The sequence below is a fragment of the Neophocaena asiaeorientalis genome, unplaced genomic scaffold, assembly GCF_003031525.2.
Source record: "Neophocaena asiaeorientalis asiaeorientalis breed wild unplaced genomic scaffold, Neophocaena_asiaeorientalis_V1.1 scaffold105, whole genome shotgun sequence".
Lineage (NCBI taxonomy): Eukaryota > Metazoa > Chordata > Mammalia > Artiodactyla > Phocoenidae > Neophocaena > Neophocaena asiaeorientalis.
Window position 1 is genome coordinate 2,253,073 of NW_020172162.1, and position 21,405 is coordinate 2,274,477.

At 40.2% G+C, this 21,405-nt stretch overlaps 1 protein-coding gene across 3 annotated transcripts in view; it reads right to left on the minus strand.

Annotated features, from left to right (window-relative positions):
* RTN4IP1 (reticulon 4 interacting protein 1) overlaps positions 1-21,405 on the minus strand; it is a 166,607-nt gene that overhangs the window by 24,184 nt on the left and 121,018 nt on the right. For all 3 annotated transcript variants that reach the window (XM_024755146.1, XM_024755143.1, XM_024755148.1), the window contains 4 exons: positions 17,141-17,292; positions 16,279-16,347; positions 15,238-15,362; positions 2,909-2,957 (listed from right to left, as the gene is read on the minus strand). In XM_024755146.1, coding sequence (XP_024610914.1) covers positions 2,909-2,957; positions 15,238-15,362; positions 16,279-16,347; positions 17,141-17,266 — 369 coding nt within the window. In that variant the 5' untranslated portion in view covers positions 17,267-17,292. The remainder of the gene's footprint in view (positions 1-2,908; positions 2,958-15,237; positions 15,363-16,278; positions 16,348-17,140; positions 17,293-21,405) is intronic.

Consider the following 21,405-nt stretch of genomic DNA (forward strand, 5'->3'; position numbering starts at 1 on the left):
TGAGCAGGTGGATGAGAAACTCCAGCACTATCCTGGTCCTCAAAAGGTCTGAGGCAGGGTCTAGGGAGGAGGATAGCACCCAAAGTCTCCCTCCCCTAAAGCCATGTGGCAGAGCCTCTGAGTGCGCTCACTAGCCCCTATTGGGGAAAGGGCCTCTCCCCTCATCCTGAGCGAGGCTCAATCAAGCCTGCTCTCCCAGCAGCCGGCCAGTTAAACATGTGACCACAATGGGAACAGCCACTAGATGCCATCCCGTTCCTAGAGGCTTGGGGCACTTTGCTTTGTTTGTTTTGTCTGAGGTAAAATTTACACAAAATTGATCATTTTAACAATTTTAGAGTGTATAATTCAGTGGCTTTTAGTACAATGTTGTGCAACTATCACCACTATCTAATTCCAGAACATTTTCCTTACCCCAAACATAAACCCACACCCATCAAGCAGTCATTCCCCATTCCCTCTTCCCCCAGCCCCTGGCAACCACTAATCCGCTTTGTCTCTATGGATTTGCCTCTTCTGGACATGACATAAATGGAATCATATAAAAATGTGACCTTTTGTGTCTGAATTCTTTCACTGAGCATAATGTTTTGAAGGTTTATCCATGTTGTATCATGTGTCAGGATTTCACTCCTTTTGATGGCTAAATAACATTCCATTGTGTATATATACCACATTTTGTTTTTCTATTCGTCAGTTGGTACATTAGGGTTGCTGCCATTTCTTTGTCCGTTATGAATATTGATGCTATGAACATTTGTATGTAAGTTTTTGTTTGAACATAGGTTTTCATTTCTCTTGGGTATATACCTAGAAATGGAATCGCTGGGTCATAGGGTAATTCTATGTTCAACATAGAATTAAGAATTTTAAGAAACTGCCCAATTGTTTCCCACTGTAGCTGCACCATTTTACATTCCCACTAGCAATATATGAGGGTTTCAATTTCTCTACATCCTTGCCAACACTGTTACTTTCCATTTTTTTAATAGCCATCCTAGTAGGTGTGAAGTGATATCTCACTGGGTTTTCTTTTAACTGAAGTGTAGTTGATTTACAATAGTGTGTTAATATCAGGTATTCAGGGGTTTTTTGCATATTATATTCCATTATAAGTTATTAGAAGATATTGGGTATAATTCCCTGTGCTACACAGTAAATCCTTGTTGCTTATCTATTTTATGGATAGTAGTTTGTATCTATTGATCCCATACTCCTAATTTGTCCCTTCTCCCCTCCCCTTTGGTAACCATATGTTTGTTTTCTATGTCTGTGAGTCTGTTTCTGTTTTGTATATAGATTCATTTGTATTACTTTTTTTTAGATTCCACATATATGTGATATCATATAGTATTTATCTTTCTCTGACTTATTTCACTAAGCATAATATTCTCTAGGTCCATCCATGTTGCTACAGATGGCAATATTTCATATTTTATGGCTGAATAACATTACTTTGTGTATACATACATACACATACACACACACACACACACACACACACACACACACCTCCTTAAGCCAATCATTCAATTGCGGCTTTGATTTGCATTTCCCTAATGACTAATGATGTTGAACATCTTTCCATCGGCTTACTACCCATTTTTATATCTTCTTTGAAGAAATGTCTATTCAAGTCCTTTGTTGATTTTTTAACTGGATTGTCTTTTTGTTGTTGAGTTGTGAGAGTTCTTTACATATTCCGGATACCATACCTTTATTAGATAAGTGGTTTGTAAATATCTGCTCCTATTCTGTGTGTTGTCTTTTTACTTTCTTGATAGTATCCTTTGATGCACAAAAGTTTTGAATTTAATCAAGTCCAATTCATCTAATTTTTTCCTCTTTTGCTTGTGCTTTTGCTGTCATCTCTAAGAATCTATTGCCAAACCCAATGTATGAAGATTTACTCCTATGTTTCCCTCTAAGAGTTTTATGGTTTTAGCTCTTACATTTAGGTCTTTAGCCCAGTTTGAATTAGTTTTCACATATGACGTGAGGTAGAGGTCCAACTTCATCCTTTTGCATGTGCATCTAGTTGCCCCAGTACCATTCACTGAAAAGACTATTCTTTCCCCTGTTTAATGGTCTTGCCACCCAGGTAAAAAATCAATTGGCCACTGGGACTTCCCTGGTGGTCCAGTGGTTAAGAATCTGTGCTTCCACTGCAGGGGGGCACGGGTTGGATCCCTGGTTGGGGAACTAAGATCCTACTTGCCGCATGGTGTGGCCAAAAATAAAATAAAATAAACCTTTAAAAAGTAAATCAACTGACCATAGGTTTATTTCTGGATGCTCTATTCTGTTCCATTGATCTATATATCTATCTTTATGCCAGTACCACTGTTTTGATTACTGTAGTTTTGTAAGTAAGTTTCAAATTAGAGAAGTGTGAGTCCTCCAATTTTGCTCTTTTTCAAGATGGTTTGGCAATTTGGGGTCCCTTGCGATTCCATATGCATTTTAGGTTCAGCTTGCTCATTTATGCAAAAAAAAGGCAGCTGCCATTTTGATAAGACTGCCCTGAATCTGTAGGTCACTTTGGGGGAGTATTGTCATTTTTATACAGCATTTTGGCTACTGCATTTCTATATATATTTTAGAACCAGCTTATCAATTTCTACAGAATTGCAAACTTCCATCCACTTTCACTGCCCATGGTCTTCCTCCTTAAAAGCTTTCCTACATTTGTTATACAGGCCAGCCACAAACTCACTCATATATTAAACCACTGGAAAGGTAAACACTTCCTTCTACATTAGAAAATTTCCTTCTTAGAAGAGCAAGCTGAAATCACAATGAATGTAATTTCTCTCACCTTTCAAGGAAAAATAGTTCACAATATATAAATTTATAAATTCATGAAAATAATAATCTTCTTATTCACAAGATAAAGAAATTGTCTTACCTGTATAGCAAAAGTACCAACTCCACCTGAAGCACCCAAGATTAAAACACTGCAATGCAAAAATACTATAACTAGTGAAAATATTAAGCCAACATAACTGGATAAACAAACAAGACGTTTTCAACATGTAACTGGCTTAAAGATAATCCCCAAAGCAAACAAAATCATTCAGCTTCCCAAGATTCTACTACACAAGGATTTTTTAGGTTCACCAAGAACCTATAAGTGCTTAAAGTTAGACATACTATGAACTCTTTGCCAAGAATACAATATACCAAAAATACCAATGATTTGTATTTTTTAAAGTAGCTCAGATGCTGCTTGGTAACATCTGTCTTACAATTTTTCTAGGCTTAAATTACCGTAGCTTTCTCTATAAGAGGGAGCTTTGGGATCCTTTTTAGTGTGTTACAGTATATTCAGTTGCTCTCTAAGAAAAATCACATTCCTGACCACATTCTTGCCAAAGTGGAATAAACGTCTTTTGTTCAGACATGTCCCATCACACTCACCAGCTTTCATAAATGGAAACCAATCTTATCTTCAATTTGGCTTCTTGTTAAGCAGATGAATCTGTTCTGTCAGCACAAACATGCTTGTGCTCCAGGTTTTTACCATGTTTCCTGACTGTATGTAGTCTTCCTGCCTCTCTAGACCAAGGATGTGCAGCCTGGAGTTTGTGGAAGAGTGCTGGTGAGAGCTGTGACGGTGTGAACCCTGTGAAATTGTGAACTGACTGAAATAACACGCAAAATTTGGTGAGATCGTGCATATGTGCATCGGGGAGAAGAAGGATCCAGACTTATCATCAATTTCCCAAAGGAGGCATGATTCAAAAGAAAATCACTAGTCGAGAATCACGGCTTTACATATTCTCACATTTTATTCTGAATTAAGCTAGAGCTCCAGTGAACTGCCTTCCCCAGACTGCATAGATTCAGGTCCTCAGAAAATTGTTTGTACTGAACTGCACTTTGGTGTTCTGTTACCAGTCTAGGCTGAGAGACATTATAAAAAGTGTCCGTTTGATATTTGACACTACATTAGCTAAGGAGATACTGTTGAGAGAATTCTTCCTGAGAATTCTCTTTATGAGTGCCCACAGGAAAAAAACATTTTTCTGAAGACTAAGTTGGTGGCAGTAGCTACGCTTCTACTTATCTGTCACTGCAAATTGTGTAACTGCAGGCTGTGGGTCCCTCTTTGACTTGGCTGCTGGAAAGCACAAGCAGTTTTGTCACCTATCTCAATCAGGTACACCTGGAACATACATTCTGTCTACAATCTTACCCCTAGTTTCATTTTATTTTTTTTCTCTCTTACCCAAATCACAGAAGGCTGGTTGTCACCCTTTAGATCTTAGAAGTTATTAGTAATATTTGTAAGCCAGCTATTCCCTTTGAAATTACCACCAAATTACCATCAAATGGAATTAAGACAGGTCTTTTTGAAAATGATGTCCCTTTTAGAAGTTACTTTTCATTTCATGGAATTATAAATTGTGAAGAATAAAAGAAACTTTAAAGATCAACTCCTCCAAAATCCTTCAATTCACACATTTAATAGCTTTAATGCTTCCTAAATGGGGGCACGGTGGGGGAGGGGAGAAGCACTAAGACTGCTTCTCAGATACATCCCAAAATTAGTTCATCCGTGGGATATTATACCCTCTTATTTTGGCACATTCTTATAAAATGTAAGTAGTCAAACTCTCAGTTAAGTTGTTCACAATCTAATCTTTTTTGCAACTCCGACTTCCTCTATTTCTAGAACAGAACTCTCCGCCCGAGCCTCCCTAGTCCCCTCACTCGGAACCCCAAGTCCCATGCACGCTGGCCCACACCTCAGGCTCTCAAATGCCTTTCACTGCCTGCTGAGGTCTCCCTTCCCTCAAAGGCTCAAATCCCAGTTTGCCTGCGCAATACCCTAGAGATAGCCCTGAGCCTGATATCCATGTCCGCATTTGGCATTGGACACATTGTTAACTTTCATTCACATGCTTGCTGCCCAGGCCATTCTTCAAGACTCTGAGGACAGAGACCTCATATTACACCCAGCACCAGCCATACTACCCTGGGTGTAGCAGATGCCTGATCAATGTTGCTTGACTTTAAAAATCATCTAGGGACTTCCCTGGTGGCGCAGCGGTTGAGAATCCCCCTGCCAATGCAGGGGACATGGGTTCGATCCCTGGTCCGGGAAGATCCCCCATGCCACAGAGCAACTAAGCCCATGCGCCACAACTACTGAGCCTGCGCTCTAGAGCCCACAAGCCACAACTACTGAGCCCGAGTGCTGCAACTACTGAAGCCCATGTGCCTAGAGCCCGTGCTCCGCAACAAAGAGAAGCCACCGCAATGAGAAGCCTGCGCACCGCAACCAAGAGTAGCCCCCACTCGCCACAACTGGAGAAAGCCCGCACACAGCAACAAAGACCCAATGCAGCAAAAAGAATAATAATAATTAAATAAATAAAAATAATCGAAATCAGCATTATATCCCACAATTAACAACAATTGCTACTACCTCAAATGAGGGAATCACCTGGCTATTTGAAAGACTGCATTAAAATTTCTTCCAATAAAGAAAAGCTTGAAATGAATTTCTAATTCTCACCCTGAGAATTAAGAGGATACCAAACACAATGGCTGCTTAAGGATCCAATGGCCAGACACATCTCCAACTCATTATTGTCAATTCATAGCTTCTCTATAACTCTTGATTCAAAGCAGTCTCACTCCTCCACATGAAAAAGCAAAAATGTGTTTCTTAGCAGTTCTTGGTGGAAGAGGGAGTGGTTCTGCATTAGCAGCTTCAGTTCCTGATGGTGCCACTTGACGGCGCCCGCGAGTGCAAAACAGGCAAGGAGCAAGCCCAAAGAAGTACTACAGACAGGTCAGTTTGTGAAGCACCCCTGGGGGCACACCATTCATTCTCTGGTCATGCAAACTCCATGTTTTGTGTAGGTTCAACCAGGGCCTGTACTTTTCTTTAAACAAAGAAAGTCCCCAAAACGGACAGCAGGCAAATATATTTTTCAAGCCAGCAATAAGTCAGGTGGTCCTCCATGGTTTGAAGCCCTATGGCTGAAGGAACTATTCTTGTACTCTTCAAAGCACTTTCAATACAACGGGAAAATACTGCTGTTGCTTACCCCTGTGGCCCTTCACTTCATAGTGGGAATACTTTCTACCCAGCTTGCTATAATGGTCGTGAAATACATTCAAACTTCACCGAAGTAGTAGCCTATTTGTAGAGTGAAGAAAGGTGTACCGCTGTATCTTCTACGTATTGCTTATCGGTTTATAAAGAGTAAGGGCCCAGGAAATACTCTCTTTACAGAAAGCACTATAATTCAAAATTGCCAAGAATTTTAGTCACATTCTTCTCTTACTTCCTAAGTCCACCCGCACAGCTTCTTTGGCAGTCAGTGGGAACTGCACTGTGGCAGATGTAAAAATATGAGATGGCTTTCCTGGTGGTGCAGTGGTTAAGAATCCACCTGCCAATGCAGGGGACGTGGGTTCGAGCCCTGGTCCGGGAAGATCCCACGTGCTGCGGAGCAACTAGTTTCCTTTCCATGACTGAGTCACTTTGTGTTTAGTATCTGGGCACCCAAGTCCTCTACAATCACATTTTTCAGTATCACAATCTTACGAGACAAGGCATCAACACCCTAATTGCCTTACGCATAAAAAATATATGAAACATACTACAAAACAGCAGGCGATCCAGAAGTAGGGAATTGCCTTTCAAATTTCTACATTCTGGCTAAGCCCCAGAAATCTCTGAATGCCAGGGCCAGATATCTAGAGACCCGGGATCTAGTCACAACTCTCTCATTAACTGAATCTCTAGGCCTCAGATTCATCAGCTATGAAATGATAATCACAGAGGTGTACTCTAGGTGTTAGTGAATGAGAATTGGCATTTTCAATCTAATTTAAGCTTATATTTAGTTTCTCCACCTTTCTAACATAGACGTGTATGACCTTCACGATTCCCCCCAGACCACATACTTGTAATGGGGAAAAAAAAGTCACAAGAGTAGAGTGCCCTTCATTAAGTCCTAATGGCTCCGAAACAAAGCTGATTTAAATACGGCTAAATCTTCCATCAGTAGAAATAAATGGTCTTTAAAAGATAAGGATGATGCTGAAAATGTATAAACTCATCTTTTAGTTTCACATACTACTTTTAAATCTGGAGGAAAAATGGGTGAAAGATAGCAAGGCATATCATAATATGCTAAATTTATTCCCTTAAGTGAGAAACTTAATCTGAATAAGGGGAATAGAATTACAAAATAAATCAACCAAACATGACTAAGACAGCCCGGGTTTGTGTGTCTCCTTCTTCTACTCCTCCGTAATTCATGCAGACATTCCCCAATTTACAGAAGAGTTCATGTGTAAATTAGTTGTTCAGAACTTTAAACACATTTTCCCATGAAAACAAAGCTATTTATACATCTTGGCAAGATGCCCAGGGTAGCCCTTAAAAAAGGTTTAGTTAACCCATAATGGACCAAGAACCTTATACACAGTATAACGATGGTTCTGGGGGACGTGTACTCAGAATTTCAACCTGGGGTACTGGGAACACATCTCCCCAAATGGGACAGGCAGTGGGAACCATTCCAAGACACTGGTTCCTTCCATCTGGTGCAAAACAGAGGAAGGAAGACAGAGGGAAGGCTCATTTATGATGGCAACACGAGAATGGATGAGAGAAGTAGCATGGTCAGGGGAGGTTTATCATGGAAGTGACAGGATTCAGGAAGTGCCACCTGAACATAAGGCACCTTAGCGGACTGAATATTTTAAGCTGAAGGAATTCGAGAAACAGCATGTGAGGGAAGGACTCTCTGATCTTCTCCCATGAAGCTGGTCCTAAGACCCTCGTGTGAGAGGTGTACGCCCTATACCTGGAGGAAAAGAGAACCTTATCTCCAAGATGGGACACAGTGAGGACTCAGAACTAACAGGCCTTGCTAAGTTTTCTCAGTGTTCTACACTTGGCGCATGTTTGTCCTATCACTTTTTTTTTCACGACTCTCCACTCTTCATCAAAGCTGGCATAAAAATGTTCAGGTTTAAAAATGGAAACAGGGACTTCCTTGGCGGTCCAGTGGTTAAGACTCTGTGTTTCCAGTGCAGGGGGCACGGGTTCCATCCCTGGTTGGAGAAGTAGGATCCCACATGCGGCGCGGCCAAAATATTAAAAAAAAAAAAAAAAAAAAAGGAAACAGACTTACAGATACAGAGAGCAAATAGGTGGTTACCAGAAGGGAAGGAGACTTGGGCAAAATAGGTGAAGGGGATTAAGAGATAAAAACTTGCAGCTGTTGAGAGTCCGCCTGCCGATGCAGGGGACACGGGCTCGTGCCCCAGTTCGGGAAGATCTCACATGCCGCGGAGCGGCTGGGCCCGTGAGCCATGGCCGCTGAGCCTGCGCGTCCGGAGCCTGTGCTCCGCAACAGGAGAAGCCACAACAGTGAGAGGCCCGCGTACCGCAAAAAAAAAAAAAAAAATTTACAGTGATAAAATAAGTCATGGGGATGTAAAATACAGCATAAGGAATACAGTCGATAATACTGTAATAAGTTTGTATGGTGAAAGATGGTTACTGGACTTGTGGTGACCGTTTTGTAATACATTTGATTGTCGGATCATGTGTCGTACACTTGAAACTAACATAATACTATATGCCAACTGTACTTCAATTAAAAAAAAATGCTCAGGTTTAACCACTTCTTTGGGTCTTCATTTCCTTATAAAGGCTCCCATGTTGCATAAAACTTACAAACAAATAAATGTGTATGCTTTTCTCTTGTTAATTTATCTGCCTTTTGTTACCGGGGCCCCGGCCAAGACTTAAAAGAGCAGAGGAAAGATATTTTTCCTCCCCTACAGAGCCAGTGAAGCTTAAGCTTCAGTCCCTCCCACTTACACAAGGCCTGGAGAAGAGCCCCACCAATGTATCTGAATGGACATGTAAGCAGATAGGGTAGGGGATCCCCAGAGAAAGAGAACCAGGCCGGGCTTTCTTGACAGAAGAGAAGCCATTTTTTGGCCTAAACCATTTTGTGATATAAGCCTGGCCACAAGGCTTGCCCTTGAACAGGTCTTAGTAATTAACGATCTTAAGGGAACAAAAGAATGCAGAAATAACTCTTATCAGGCAAGAAAGTAACAATAGCAAAGATAGTATGTCAGTTGTAATGACTCCCAGTTCTGTCAATGATAAAGATTAGCCTGAAGTGCTCAACCACCAGACGAACTGGAACGTAAGGGATGATGATGTTGCCCTTTTCTGACCCTTGTGCCTTCAATCAACTAAAGGCCAAGCCCCTTCATGAATATTCATGTTCTCTTAGCTTAAAACTTACCCAATTTTGCTGTTTGGAGAGAGACTGCTTTGGGAAAGAGCCCCACCATTCTCCTTACTTGCTGCAAGTGATAATATTACAAGTCCTTCCTTCTCCTTATCTTTGGCGTGGTTGTGTCTTTTGGCTTGATACCCACCAAGAGGCGAACCGAGTTTTAGGGTAACAGACGTATGCTTTTGTAAAACTTGCAAAAGTAAGATATGCTAATGAAGGCTAGAAGAACATGGCACGCCAAAATATGCCACTTACGCATAAGAATTATTCAGAGCTGAAGGCAACTGAGAAGAAGTTGGCGTAAGAAATCTCTGTACTCCCCCTATTTGCCTAAAAGCAGGACAGAAGTTTACAAAGGTGCTTGCTTTACTCTTTACCAAGGACAAAGGTTAATCCCTGGAGATAACTGTAGACCCTTATCAATGGAGGAGGCACCAATTTAAATCTGCATAACTAACTTTATTCTTGCTTTTCCTGGTAAACTTTCCACAACTGGCCTTCCCTACACTCCTCTATCTTTTGTCTTGAACTAAAAGATGGCATTTTGGCCTGAATTCTAAGCTAACTCTTTGAGTTACTCATTTTTCCTGGGTATCTCTCGTGTATACGTGAGGTGCACATGTTAAGAAACTTCTGTTTGTTTTTCTCTTGTTTCCCTGTCTTCTGTTGCAGAGGTCTCGGCAGAGAACTCAGAAGGGTAGATGGAAAATTATCTTTCCTCCCTACTAACCACAATCAGTAAAACTGCTGCCTCTTTCCACTCCTACTTTCCTCTCCACTATAGTTCCTCTCTTGTCAGGTCACACTGGATTTGATTTGGAAATACATCTGCTTTGGGCTTAGTGGGAAATACTGATGTGCTTCATAGTAATTTCTGAGTACAGTTAAGTTATTACAGGCTGTCCTGGTTTAAGAATGCCTTCCAGGAATATTCCTATTTCCCACTAAGTCAACACAACAAGGTATCATAACATTTTATTACGATAAGATTGAATATCATGGTACCTAGCATTGGATTATATGAGCAGGGAAAGAGAAGTGAAGCCTGAAATGTACAGAACCAGAAGCTGGTCTGTAGAAAATTCTTGCAATTAAAAGACATGTAAAAACGTACAACACATCACTGATAAAGGTAATTTGTGATTCAGGACCCACAAAATGGAGGCCGCCCCAGTGGCCCAGCCCATGTCCCAGCCTGCCTCACTGCCAAGGAAACCTAGCACTAATCACCATCCTTCAACTCAGCTTTAGCTCACCTCACCCTAGAAACCAGCACCTGCTAGCCTTATAGGGAAATCAGACCTCCTAGCCAATCACGCCTTGTTTCTGTGTTGCCACTTCTAACGCTGCATAAAACACAGTCTTGCCCAAAATCCCTTGGGAAGAGAGCTCCGCCACTTGTGGACGGTTTTCCATTGAATAAAGGATATTAAACTGGTTATTAAATTGTATTATTTTTGTCATTTGACACCACTATAGGGAAGATATCAATAACAAGCTAGTAAATGAAGGTTGTCAATTAAAATGCAAAAGTATTTTGGGCTTATTCACTGCACAAGGAAACATGAGATGCCCTGGAATCTTGCAACTCATAAAGAAACTTGGAAGACATTTTTCCAAATCTGACAAGAATCCTAAATTTCACATGACATGGACAATAACGAGTTGCACAGAAGGGGAGGGAGCAGGGTTTGGGAACAATACCATATGTTGGCTTATGGAAAATCACAGTTAACTGACAGTAGGAATATAGAGAAAGCGTCAGGGTGGTCATCAGTAAGTCTTGTTTTGCACAAGTTGAGTTTCAGCTGCAAAGGGGACACCTAACTGGATGGAACTGAGTAGAGAGGATGGGGTCAGAAATAAGATCTACAAGTTACCAAAATATAAAAAGAGGGCTTCCCTGGTGGCATGGTGGTTGAGAGCCCGCTTGCTGATGCAGGGAACACGGGTTTGTGCCTCGAAAAAAAAAAAAAAAAATTATATATGTATATATAAAGAAACTGGGAGCAGATGAGATAACCCTGGGAGACAGGAAAGACGGAGGGAGACAACGGGAAAGCAGGTACAGTGCAAGGGCTGGGGGAGGAAAGGGAACCTTTAAAAATGATAAGAATTGGTTCAAAAGGCAAGAAGAAAACTAAAGGAGCTTAGTGTCCCTGAAACCATGGAGAAAGTGAGCATAACAAAAGTGGGCAACAGTGCCAGAGACTTCAAATTGTAAGAACTGAAAAGTATCGTTGGGTTGGCAACTCGGTCAGCTATGACCCCGGTGAGAACACCTGCACCTGATTGGCAAAGCCGGAAGTGAGGTTACGGTGCCCTGAAGAGTGAACGACTCCTAAACGTCACAAGATAGTTTTCTAGGTGACAGGGGCAACTATCTGTAAAACACAAATGGCCAGGAAAGAGTTTGCTACTAATTCCTTTAACAGATCCCTCCCGGAGCTCCCTGGAAAACAGGCCTGGGGTGGAGATGATTCATCGGCGGCACACCAGCCAGGCCAGAGCCAGCACCCTTCCTCCCAACCCCAGGATTTCTCCAAGCAAGTAGACCACAGGGGTTTCTTTATCTCTCCCCTTTCCCGTCTCCTCGTACAACCTAGTCAAAGTGCAAATGAAAACCCAAAGTCCCCAGGGGTAGTGGGAGTGGAGAGGGCGGAGGAACAGGTGGGTCGAGTGGGGGAAGGACAGGCAAGCGAAGGCAGCTGAAAGAAGGAAGCTGTTGTAATTACCGGTGTAAGCATATGGGGTGGGGGGCGATACAATGTTTTATGTTTGAGCCTGTCTAATTCTATAAACAGAATTAATCAGACACCTAATTTACAATTACATGACTAAGTGTTACTGTCGTAAATCCTAATCTCAAAAAAGAAAAAGGGAAAAGCATTCCTAAATCCACTTCATTGAGTTTCAAGTATACACAATTTAAAAGTGAAATTTATTTTGCGGGGGAGGAATGGTTCAATTTCTAACACTTTCTAATACCTCTGTCAAACAGTGAAGTACAACCTCGCAGCAAGAGATGAATTTCAGGCAGAGCATGACACTACCAATAAATATAACCATCAAATAGAACCCCTTCCCAAAAATGTCTGGTGTAACCACTTTTTTAAAAAGTTCTATTCATCTTGAGAACCCTAAGTTATCTATGTGTTCCTACAGAATAAATCACGAAGAAATCTAGTGATACCAAAGCATGGGCAAAAAAGACACATGACGTCAATATTAAATTATCCCCTTGGTTAACTGATGCTCAGTTGTTACAGAAATATAATTATAGAACAAAGAAGGAAAAGCAAAACACCATCGAGGCCTTAGAAAGCTTTGTCTTAATTTCAAAAAGCTGTTTGTTACAAAGAAATCCTGTAAAATCTTTCAAGGTGGGTGTTTTTGTCATTGTTAGTTTTAGGGTTTTTTAATTAACTGGCTAGAAAAACACTGTTGGTCCTTGATGACAAACACTGATTTGCTTTGTGCAGACTAAAGACTGCCTTAATGCCGAGAGCTAACAGTAAAAGAATAATCATTGCTTAGAGAAGCCAAAATATGCTCCACCAATCACAAAGGATAGTCAAACTGAAAAAAGCCACTTTGGACACCGGAACCTCTGCATTTAAGTTAGTAAAGTCCCCCTATAATAGTAATTTCCTCATGTAAAATTATTTTTACAGTATTTTAAGGTGCTCACATCTCTCACGTGATTCTCACAAATAAGGAGTTGGAGGGACTTCCCTGGTGGTACAGTGGTTAGGAATCCGCCTGCCAATGCAGGGGACACAGGTTCGAGCCCTGGTCCGGGAAGATCCCACATGCCACGGAGCAACTAAGCCCATGTGCCACAACTACCGAGCCTGCGCTCTAAAGCCCGCGAGCCACAACTACTGAGCCCACGCGCCTAGAGCCTGTGCTCCACGAGAGAAGCCACCGCAACAAGAAGCCCGTGCACCACAACGAAGAGTAGCCCCTGCTCGCCGCAATTAGAGAAAGCCTGCGCGCAGCAACGAAGACCCAACGCAGCCACAAAAAATTAATTATTAAAATTTCTAAAAATAAGGAGTTGGAGAGGAAGGCCATTATTACTACCCATGTGTAATAATTTCAGTAAACAAATTTCCTAGAGCAGCAAGGGACAAGCTCTCACTGCCACTCGGAACAAAGGCATCCTGAGTCACCACACATGTGGGAATGTGACACACGTCCGTGATATGAGCCAGTGAGGCTCTTTACAGTGGATTTCATTCCAGTGTGGTTAACATGTGGCTAAATCAATGAACTGACGCAACTCAATATAATATATAAATCACTTTTATAAGTATAAAACTTTCCACTTCTCAAAGCTCGCCGAACAACCTACATTGTCCTACACTCAGTAACTTGGTGGAAACAGCAAAGAGACCATAAAAAGCATGCATGTGGTCAGCTGATTAGTTAGTAGCAGTGTAGAGAGAGGAACCCAGGTCTCTACTTCCCCAGCTCCCAGCCATTACTGCTTAAACAGAAGATAACATAGTACCTACAAAGCCAACGATAAACTGGGAAGACAAGAGATAGTTAGATCAGTTTCTAACTCATTTTCTACAGAATACTAAAAAATGTATGCCTGGAGGGCCTGAACCAGCAAAAGGAACGAGAGCTCTCTATCTGGAGTGGTCAGGGGGGCACAGAAAGCTGAATGCTTTTAAGGAAAAGCAAAACAAAGCATCAACGTCACTGCAGAGCCTACAATAATAATAAACGTCTAAAAATCCTGAACACGATTTTTGCAAGCTTATTATTAACTAAGACAAACCATTAGAAAAATCTACATGATCAAACTGATTTAATTTAAACAAAGTGCTGGACCAAAATGGCAACTTCAAGAATGATAAGGCCCAAAAGCTTAAAAATTAAACAGCGCTGACCTTTAGAATATTTACCTTGAATTCTATGATGAAGGGTAGCACCTCATTAGATGAACAGCCTTTATACTGCTTTCAGAAATACAGCTATTAAGCGTTCACTAAATTCAATGTCTATAATCCAACACATTAAAGGTAAAGTGCAATGTTTCATAACAACAGGAGTACAGATTGACACAGACTTGTTATTTTTCCGGCACAGTCTTTAGCAATCAGAAAACAAAATTTGACCTACAGCTCTCTCCTTCATCACAATCACTGAATGGTTCTGAGGACCTAGTTTTCTCACCAAATAATAAAATCATCCATTTTCTCTATGATGCCAACTTTCTGAAACACAAAGAACACAGTAGTTGCATTGCTAAGAAGAGTAGCTACCATGTACTGAGTGCCTTCTGTGTGCCACAGCCTGTGCCACCGATTTTATATGTGTTATCTCATTTCACCCCTAAAAGAAAACTTACAAAAGAGGAGTGTCCAAGTGGGCCACCCAGCTAGAATCTGAATATGAACTCAAGAACATCTAACACTCACTGTGTTTTTGCAAACTCAGCAAGCACACCTGCAAGTCCTGGAAGCACCAGAACTGCCTAAAGGAGCCTGAGAGAGCACAGAGCCTAAGAGAACTCAACAATATTCAAACACTTTATATCTGTTTTTCATAGAAACCTTCAAGTGTGAGAGCAACTCCATCATTCTTTAAAATCTGTAAGGAAGTCATTCTTAACCTTTTTAGGAATCTGATGAAAGCTATGGATCTTCTTCCCAGAGACTGACATACAAAAATTTTGCATCATTTTAGAAGGTTCAGACTCCTAACATCCATCTATATATTTTTTAAATTCTCAATTGATTGAGCTAAGAATCAACAGAATGAGATTAAAAAAGTACAAACTGGCACAAGAGTTCTTTGGAAATTGTTTTAACTGTTAGCACAACTCTGCTCATGTAAGTGAGCCTAGTTTTCGTGCTTCTGACAAATGTACTGCAAAGACGTCACCAAATGAAAGAAGGGAGTTTTAGATGTCACCACTGATACTCACCGTTTTCCTGTGCAATTCTTATCATTCAGGCCACCAATCTTGTTTATGGCAGACCAGGCTGTGAGGGCCACATATGGCAGAGAGGCAGCTTGAGCATGAGTGAGTGATTTGGGCTTGTGAGAGACCTAGATGTGAAGATAACAGTCAAAAATAAGCAATGACTTGCAAACCTATGAACACAATTAAGTACATCTATCTTCACAGGAATCCGACTATTTTCAGAGATATAACATTCGGCCAGGTTCAGTGGTTATTGCAAACCCTACTCCAAGATTATCTCTAAGGAATTTCTCCAAATGACTCAACCTGCCTCGCAGAGGTTCAGAAAGGTCTCATAGGTTACGTTATCAGATACTGCTGCATAATGCTTCATAAAAAGACCACATTCAACAATACCATTAGTCCTAACTATACCCAGAAATAAACCCAAATAAACCTTGAACCCTCATAAATACATTCTAATTTGTTTTTGTGATCAGTTGTTTCCTTCACCTCCATTTACTCGAAGGTAATCTTTCCAGACTTTTTCTAATCTTATCTTTTTTCTAATCCTTTTTCCCTTCCTGCCCTCCCTTCTGTAGGCAATTTCCTTAATATTAACCCCCTTCTTTCCAATTAAATTGTTAGGCCTCCTGACTGGATTTGATTAGACCCCTGTTTTGAAAGTTATCTGAAACAGCTTGATACTTCCATGCTTCTGTTTATGATGAATCGGTATGCTCCACTTGGTATATTTGGTTTCAACTATTTATACTAGATAAAACCAAGAAACACAGCAGCGTTTCTAGATCTTGCTCCAAATCCCTGTTCCACAAGACAAAGATAAAAATGCTTTGGCAGGCAGTGTTATTTAAACGACATCCAATACTTTTTTAGATCTTTTAAAAATTCCTATTCTCTATCTCGGTTCTTTCAAAACTACCCATAAAACTTGAACCTGATCTCAAAAAAAAAAAAAAAAAACTCCAATTATTTCAGAGATATTTGTCAGTCTTTGTTTCTACTTTCCAGTGGCATTTCAGCACAGAATTGGTGAGTTACCTCATTCCCACTGACTACAACAAACTCTGAGAGAGTGCCTTGCTTCCAGGGAGGAACTGCAGCCCAGACCTGAAACACACACAACTTCGTTAGAAACAGATCTTTTTAAGCCAAAGCTAAGCACGAGAGTGTTCCCCAATACATACGCCACCCTGTGATAAAAAGCACAAGTCAGCAATCCAGCAAATAATACAGTTATTCTCACATGATATCAATGTATTATTTAGTATGATTCTAGATTTACCAAGTCAAACCACTTTGGAGGTAGCTAACCAGTAAATCCTGCTGTATTTACTGGCTACTTAGAGTACCAGTAAGAACACAGTCTCTGGGGCCTGAATCCTGGCTCTACCACTTATTAGCTGTGGGACCTCTTTATAGCTTGACTTTCCTCACCTGTAAACTGGGCCTAGCTGTACTTACTTCATAGGGATTAAATGAGTTATTTTATGAAAAACAACTAGAACAGTGCTAGCTATTATTATAAGCTGACTTTAATTTCTTGGTATAAAAGTTCAAAGTGACAAGGGACAGGTGATTATATCAACCTTTAGCTATTTTAAAACCATCTAACCCGTAAGGTAGAAACTGTCATTTAAAGACTTAAAAAGTCCCAATCATATATATCTTAAAGTCTTGCAATTCTTGAGCACTAGATTTAGAAAAGTTCAAGCACGGCAAGCTATTGTGACAGAACTAGAAAAAACAGAAAGAACTGAACCAAGAAAATGAGGGCTCCAGCCAAAGCTCACTGTATTTGTTGAAAAGAAGAAAAAAGGTCAATGATATGGACTATATTTCCAAAAGCAGCAGAATTAAATCTCCAAATTTTGAGAAGGAATAGTGGAATGTGATAACTCACCTCATCGCCAGGCTTGAAGTACCTCACATCAAGTCCACACTCCATCACCACACCAGACACATCCCGGCCCAGAGTCAGGGGAAATTCTTCTCCTTTGATTTTAATATGTAAAGGATCACGTTTCATATTTAAAGCTGTAGCTCCGTAGCCACCTATGAAATACAATTTATTTGTTTCTTCCAAAAGAATGGGATGATTTCAAAACTACTGCAGGGTTACAGGCCAGGTACAATTCTAGATCTTCAAGATGCAGATTATAAGGTAATCAACCTTATAAATTTTTTACCATCACACAAGAAAGCATAAAAACAATGAATGTTGTTCCTTTCGAAGAAAATTATTCGGAAAGTCATAATCACTGTTTTTAATTTTTATTTTATACTGGAGAATATAGTTGATTCACAATCACTGTTTTTGAAATTCCAATTTTGAAACTGTCTTCAGAACTTTAAGTATTTCCTGTTATAGGTTTTACTTTGTTCTTTGAAGATGGTTTCTTTGTTAATTTATTCATTCATGGACTTTTTAAATAACAAAGTCATCTGAAGCCAAGTCTGGTGAAGAAGATAATGTTAAAGTTGTCTGGTTAATAAACAAATAAATAAGGCATGGATATAGTATTTGACACTGACACTGGTCTATGAGTAATTGTCCCTGCCTCACAAAAAATGTTTCTAGAACATCTCTGGGTTAAGTGCAAGGTTCCCAAATGGAGAAGAACCACTTGGCTGCATCAGTTCTGATATGTTAAATCAGGCTGACTGCTTTATTATACATCATTTTATTTTTAAGAACGTTTACATAAACATCAGCTAAACAGAGCTGAAAACATTCCTCTGATCAGTATTTTTTTGGTTCAAATAAATTGGCTATAATATCTATAATAATCCAAAGTAGTTTATTACACAGCTTCAACATCTAAAATGGCTTTTCTAAGACACAAAAGTACTGTTGTCATCTCTTCTGCTCGACATCCTTCTAAGAACATTTCTGCAATGTAAGGCTCTCCAAGATAAGCACCCTGCTTACCTTTCTAGTGTCATGTACCACAATTTATGCTCCAGAATCACTAAACCACTCAGTAAGTCTCCCCTTTTCTCCCACTCATCCTCATTAAATCCTAAGGATGGGGAGAAACCAGCAAAGGAGCCCGAGAAGGCTTGGCCAGTGAAAAGGTGTTCAGAAAGCCAAGAGAAGAGGGTCATTTAAAGAAGTCAAATGCTGCTGATGGGGAAGATAGTTTTTCAAATAAGGTCAAAAGCTGCCAATAGGCTTTTAAAAAACAAACCCCCCCCAAACAAACAAAACAAAATACTGGATCCAACAACAGAGCAGTCTTTCGTGACCTTCATGGGAGCAGTTGCTGTGGCATGGGGTGACAGAGAGAATGGGAGTGAGGAATTGGAGACCATGAGAACATTCAACTCTTTCAAATAGTTTTGCTTACAGAAGAGAGCAGAGAAATGGGGCAGTGGCTGGAGGGGGACTAGTGCGATAGAGGAAGGATGATTAAGTCTTTTTTTTTTCCTCTTTAAGAATGGAGAAATTAACAGCAAGTTTGTATGCCAATGGGAATGATCCAGTGGAAAGGAAAAGAATGAAGATGCAGGAGAGAACTGCTGAAACAATGCTCCTGTGTGGGTAAGAGGGCATGGGGCCTAGAACCCAGGTGGAGAGCTGGGCTTAGATGAGAGCAGACAGTTAATCCGCGCAGCAGGAGGTAGAGGATACAGGGAGAGAGGCTGACAGGAGGGTAGCTTGCAGAAGTTGTTTTTAATAAAAATCAAGACACATGGAAGAAAGTGTTTGAAAGTTGGGAAAGTCCCAGAAAATCTAAGCTGATGGCCACCATGCCAATATTACATAAGTGCCAGCTGGCTGGTTACGAGTGCATTCTATCAGGAGAAAGAAAAACTTCACATGTAATACTCACAAAAGTCACATTTTACTTTCGTGTCTTACATTCCTTTTCCACTCTCAAACACAATTAAACAATTATTCACTGAAATTCCTATGTGGTTTGATCAACAGAAGCGGGCATTTAGCTATGTCAAATTTTAGCTGCTGTTTCAGAGCTGCAAAAAAAAAATCCTCAGTCCTCTCTAAGCTACACAGCCTGCAGGGCAAGGTTGTTTTCTTGGTCACCTCGATATCACCTGCGTTAACTCTGGCTCATTGGTACCAGCTAAACTAGCCCCAAATCCAGAAACAGCTGGTAGTGAGGAACTGAGAACCTGCTTGGTGACACAATGAATGGGAACCCTTAGGAGCTCTGTCCCATTCTTAGAGGTGACCAGTTTGGTTCAGAGTTCGAGTGTTTTGGAAAATCCTAAATCTGCCCTCCGTTTCAAAAGTTTTAATTCCATCTAAAGAAACCAAACTTTGTTGGTGTGATGCTGTTGGCTGTATTTTTTTTCTATTTTAAGATTATTCATTAGCCATTTACATGATTTATGATTTTATGTCCAACAATAGTGGACATCTCCAGAAAAACAGCTGGCTTTCATCTTTCAAAACAGACACATCCTTGCTTTCTCGTCAAGGGAAATAACTGCTCCCTACACTTTACGATCTTATACTCATTATTTTATTTCCCCATATTTCAGGTATCTTCCGCAACGATAATCACACATTCTCCAAAAAGAATTCATGAGCAGGAAATAAAGAGGATAACTTGCAAATAATATTACCCACTCAAGTCATAAAAAACTAAGATGTCTCAAGAATACTATATAAAAGTAAAATGTGTTATAATATTACATTAAATAGCAGCCAAGAAAGTCCAGATCCAGCCATTCTACTGAAGTTAAAATGTACACAATACAAATTGTGCACGTGCATTCAAAGAAATGGGCTTCCCTGGTGGCGCAGTGGTTGAGAGTCCGCCTGCCGATGCAGGGGATGCAGGGGATGCAGGGGACGCGGGTTCGTGCCCCGGTCTGGGAGGATCCCACATGCCGCGGAGCGGCTGGGCCTGTGAGCCATGGCTGCTGAGCCTGCACGTCAAGAGCCTGTGCTCCACAACAGGAGAGGTCACAACGTACCGCAAAAAAAAAAAAAAAAGACTGAATGACAACTACACATGTGAAGCATAGAAACGGGCTACAGTTGACAGGGCATGGGATCTACCTACAAAGAGCTTATAATCAAGGAAATGAAAAAAACATAATGTCACTGGGTATAAATCTACCACTTAAAGATAATTCTGATAAAAACTACATTATCTTCATGCACAATGTAAATGGAATAAACTGAAACAATATGCCCAACTAGTAATAGCATTACTTTAAAGCGAACAAAAAGAATACAAATGTGTATTTCATGAGGCAATCATCATAAAGTCATTTCAATTAATTCTTAATAGAGCTCTCCAGCTACATTTTGAGTCCAAGTCTTTCCCCAAACTCCCTCTCCACAAAGAAATACGTAAGTTATTCCTCACATGTCTAGATCAGCACTGTCCAATAGAGATACAATGCAAGCCACATATCTAACTTAAAATTTTCTAGTAGCCACTATAGAAAGAAAGAAGTGAAATTAATGTTAATATTTCGCTTAATATATCCAAAATATTATCAGGTTAATATGTAATGAACATAAAATTATTAACAAGATATTTTACATTCATTTTTTTCTTACTAAGCCTTTGAACTCTAGTGTATATTTTACACTAACTGTACATCCCACACTAGCCACATTTCAATTGCTCATTCTTTTGTCATTATTTTCCAAAGTTAAAGTAATTCACAAATGGTAATCAATCTTTTCAGCACTATAATAATTGCATAAGGAATACAGTACTCTCCAAGCTTTGTCAATATCCACCAGCAGAAATTAAGATAACATTATTCCCAGTGAGGATGGCGCAAAACAGAAAAGTGTATTTTAACTTTGCAGAATGCAACAGCAAAAATGAGGAAAGTACTGTGTCAATATCCTGGCATCCTGTTCTGCTGCTTTGTCCACTGGACCATTAAACAAAGCTGTGATTAGTGGGAGGGAAATAAAAATTACTATGGAAGTGCAAATTCTGAACTGATATGAAAACATAAGCATACCTCTAAAACCTGTGATGGACCTCAGAATATCACAAAGTTCCCAGGAGAGTGTACCACAAAGTTAGCTGTGGATACAATTCTCAAGTCCCAATTTACATTTTTAGGTAGTATTGGAAGCAATTCAAACTTATATTTTGTGAAAGATTAAAGTATCCCATAGACATTGCAATTTCAAAAATTTTGGAAATAATATCTACTGAGATACTG